This window comes from Pristis pectinata, chromosome 20 (genome assembly GCF_009764475.1).
Source record: "Pristis pectinata isolate sPriPec2 chromosome 20, sPriPec2.1.pri, whole genome shotgun sequence".
NCBI lineage: Eukaryota > Metazoa > Chordata > Chondrichthyes > Rhinopristiformes > Pristidae > Pristis > Pristis pectinata.
Window position 1 is genome coordinate 16,689,280 of NC_067424.1, and position 4,178 is coordinate 16,693,457.

Consider the following 4,178-nt stretch of genomic DNA (forward strand, 5'->3'; position numbering starts at 1 on the left):
CAAAGACTCCCAACTAATGGAAAAACGAAATTTATAAGACATACTAGGATAGCTATCAAGCTCCCATACTATTAATGCTGCAAAACGCACAATATCTAGAAGTGCTAATGATTTCTGGGCTGGTAAAATACCTCAGCAAATGCTTTTGTTTCATATGAGCAACAACTAGGTTTTTTACTGGTGGACAACACAGCCAAGCACATCACAATCTCTGGATTTCACTTTCCATGTTATCTTCTGGTTTCTTCTTACACCCCCATCCTATCAGCTTCCAACAACTGACAAATTAGCCCTCTAAGGAACAAGTACACAGGCATCTTTTCAGAAAGACTTTTTTTTTAAACCCAGGATTCCTGATATATAATTCATCATTACTTTAATGCATGGCCCACAACTTCACTTTATTGCCCACTCAGTAGTTGGAAAGGTTTAAGTTGCTCTCTTGGGTATGTTAAATATTAATAAACAATTTTGCAGCCTTTGGACTGAGATCCAGATGATTAAAAGATTTCTAAATCATTAGGCAAAAGCAAAAGACAAAGTATTACCTTCCTGGTGTTTCAGAGTTAGTTTGAGGATTAATGGTGCCAAAACATACTAAGTGCAAAAAAAAAACTGCCTACAATTATTACAGCACAGTACATGTAACAGTTGCAAGGTGTCTGTACTCCAATATCAGTTACCTCATTTACAAAACCAGAAAATGACTAGATTTCGAACAATTGTTTTGTCCTTCAATAAAGATCTCATAATAATGTTAAAAAGAGTATGACTCTTTAGGACTCTGTGTTTCCAATAATATAATCTGCTTGAAGTAGTAAAGAAACAACCACTGGCCTCTAGCACTGACAGGTATGGACTACCTTAAACAATGCAGGAAGCATTCAAGCTTTATACAATTCACAACATGTTCAAAGAGAGTGATTGTGTATTTAAATACTGGATACTTCTCAAAGAGGTTGAAGTAAAATATAGTAAAAGAAACCATTTCATTTAAGAATACAAGAGTATTCTTTTAACTAAAAGAGAAGGCAAGGTGACAGGGGAAATCAAAAATACTGTGGGCAACCTGGCCCAAAGAATATTAGTGACCGATGCCCACTATAGTACAGTGGCCAAATCTGGTGTAGGTGAGCACATGCTGAGATGGTGGGCAAAAGATTTCACATAACTATTGTATTTTACTATTAACTGGCTGAAGACCTTGTATCAGAGACAAGGCTATAAAACCAGTTATTAGTATTTTTTTCAGTAGATAAATCCCTTTGTATACAATGTGGTTAAAGCCTCTGACAGCTCTTTTATTTAGTAGTTTGGTGAATTTTACCCTCTTTGTATCCATACATATCACAATACACAACCACAGCAGACAGTACAATTTCAATTCTAAGCTGCACCACGTACAATTATTATAACTAGACAGTCTTCTTCAGATTTGGCCAGGGCTCGAGCAGAGTTTGCAGATACTGTTGAGAAAAATCACATGGAGGAAAAGCATGGAGCACACCTGTGTGGTCCTTCTCTTTGCTGCCTCCAACAGGCAGGCTAATGACTCCAGCAGCCTGCTTTTGTTTTAGGTAGGACACCAAGTTCCTCAGTGGTCGCTGTGGTGAAGTGGCTTGCTCTAAACCAGTGGACATTCCTTCCACATTTTCCATGCTGTTTAAAGCTGGTACGGCCAACAGGACACAATAACCATTAGTGCCTGATGCTTTGATGCGTCTCGTTACCTCATCCAATTTAGGCTGATCTAGTCGTAAGCGCTGAGTGATTTTTAACTGTGCTACCTTTCCACCAGTTGAGACGTCCACTAATAAATTGGTTGCAACGCTCAGATCACCCTCGAGGAAGTGCATGTTTGTTGAGAAAGAACTATTTTTCAGAACTAGCATTCCATGCCAGGCTACGTTCAATTTGCGATCATATTCCTGGAAGCTGTCAGATGCTTTGGCATTGAGATCAGATTTTGATTTGCTCCTCAGGGGACTCACGCACTCTATAGTTCTATGCTTGCGATCTTTCTCCTTTTCGAGTAAGCTTATGGCTTTGATCTCATGCTTACCACAAGAGATTTTTTCTGTACTGTTACGTCGGTCTCTATTGGGTGAATATCGCTCATTCTTTGCATCACGGTCAGAGTCACTATGACGCCCGCCATCACGGCTGCTATTACCTGGGCTGCGATCTGGAGAAAACACAGCGGCGCTTTCTGGACCTATCATTACTGGGTGAGCAATCAGTAGGGCGCACATCCACAGGTCCTCTCCTTTTCCTTCTTTGGTCCCAATTCTGCAAAATATGTTCGCGGTCACGTTCAAGAGACCAGCTATCCCGGACTTCACGATCAAGGTGCTCAAATGTTCATGGCTACTTCTATTTCTTTCCCGAACAGAAAGAACATGCCAGTCATTGCCTGGAAAAAGGTCCCTTTCTCGAAAATGCATTGGGGGAGGAGTTCTTTCCCTACCCCTCAGACACTCTGCACCACGAGGAAGAAGGCCATCCCCAATCAAATCAAAATGAGGAAGAGGCAAGGCTTGTAGATACTGTTGAGGATATCGGTGCTCTGTGTCAGCAAATCAACTCTTAGCCGCCGATCTGGTCCACCAAGGGAAAGCCACGCATCTGAGTGCAGGCTGCTTGAGCAGCATCCAAGCTTTCATACTGAATGTAAGCCAACTGTCTCCCTTTCTATAGTCAATTGACCTTATGGTACCAAAGCGGTCAAATTCCCTCGCAAGACCAGCTACAGGAACCCAGGCACCTAATCCCCCAACCCACAAGCGTGTAGTGGAGTTGCTTTCCCATAACCGATCTTGATGGGATTTCTCCCAATCACTTTGCCAGACATTGCAATCTTAGCTCTGTGAGCCATGTCCAAGTTTTCAAATTTCAGGAAGCCATATGAATTTCCTTGCCCTCGTGGTGGCCTTTTGATATCCACCTCCAAGATAACACCAAACCGCTCAAATGCAAGCAAAAGATCATTTTGTGAAACAGAAGGATCCAGGTTTCCGATAAACAACGTCCTATTAGCTCGCTTGTCATCTTCTGGCAAGATTTCATCTTCCCTAAATGTAGTCCTCTCAAGAGCATAAGCAGCTCGACTCCGACCTTCATAAAAGGCATAATCACGCTCTCTCTCCAAGTCTCTCTGGGGAGGTGGTGGCGGGTGGTGGTGGTGGTGGCGGCGCTATCTGACGTCCCAAAGAACTGCGTTGTTGAGCTCTGTGTTCTCTATAACCAAGCCCTGTTGGAGACAGAGATCTCTGTCTATGACGATTGGCCTGGACACTGGGTGCAGAATACCCATCCAGTTCAGGCGAGTAACTTCTTCCTTTCGGTGGAGGATAAACAGTTTCAATTTTTAGAGGACGATCATGTAGCACCAATCTGCCCTTGGCATGCCTGGCAGCCTTTGCATCCTCAGAGTGCCTGAAATTCACCAATGCCACTCTTTCATCCCCATCCCTGGATATTTTCACACTAACATCCCCAAACTTCTTAAATTCATGGAAAAGACCATCCTCAATTGCACCATCACTCAACTGGGAACCCAGATTGCTGATCTTCAAAGTTTTATATTCACCAGGTTGCCTCTCATTCCTACTAGTCCTTGAGGAAGCAGAAGAAAGACTCAAGTTATTAGCAGTTCGGTTGGGTGCATAAACATCATAATCTCTGTTATTGGTCCTTTTGCCACTAACATTGCGAGTTCGCTTGGCAGTGCCATGGGTTTTGTTGTTCCTGTTGATACTGTTATGATTATTCCCTATTTTCCTGGGCTGTTGGTGGTGGCCTCCTCGCCTTTCTTCCCCTCGTTTACCACCAGCTTTGGGCGACACGTCTTTCTCCTTCATATTCCTTCAGGATTAAATTTTAAATCCAGATTGAACAGGAAAATGAAGTTAAATCCTCTTGTAAAAGAATAAGAGACAAGCAGATTGCGCAGCTTTCGAGCTCCCACTTCTCACGGGCCGTTCGTTCCTCCTTCACTGACGCTATTTCATGGCCCTTGCTCCTTCGGCGAATAGAAACAATCCACGCTTTTTAAACCGACACTTTACCTCTTCAAATTTACTGATATGCGGGTGAATGTGCTTCTTCAACAATTTCTAATCGATTATTTTACAATTTTTTTCCCAGAGATTTTCACCGACGCCGCAAAGCCTCTCAGC

At 42.7% G+C, this 4,178-nt stretch overlaps 1 protein-coding gene across 1 annotated transcript; it reads right to left on the reverse strand.

The window, feature by feature from the left end:
- Positions 1-1,100: 1,100 nt before the first annotated feature.
- LOC127580902 (RNA-binding protein 15-like) lies at positions 1,101-4,178 on the reverse strand. The gene is given in 9 exon segments (XM_052034880.1): positions 1,101-1,457; positions 1,460-2,193; positions 2,195-2,363; positions 2,366-2,581; positions 2,584-2,610; positions 2,613-2,675; positions 2,678-2,791; positions 2,794-3,157; positions 3,159-4,178. Coding segments are annotated over 9 exon segments (2,460 nt in total). The 5' UTR covers positions 3,861-4,178; the 3' UTR covers positions 1,101-1,386.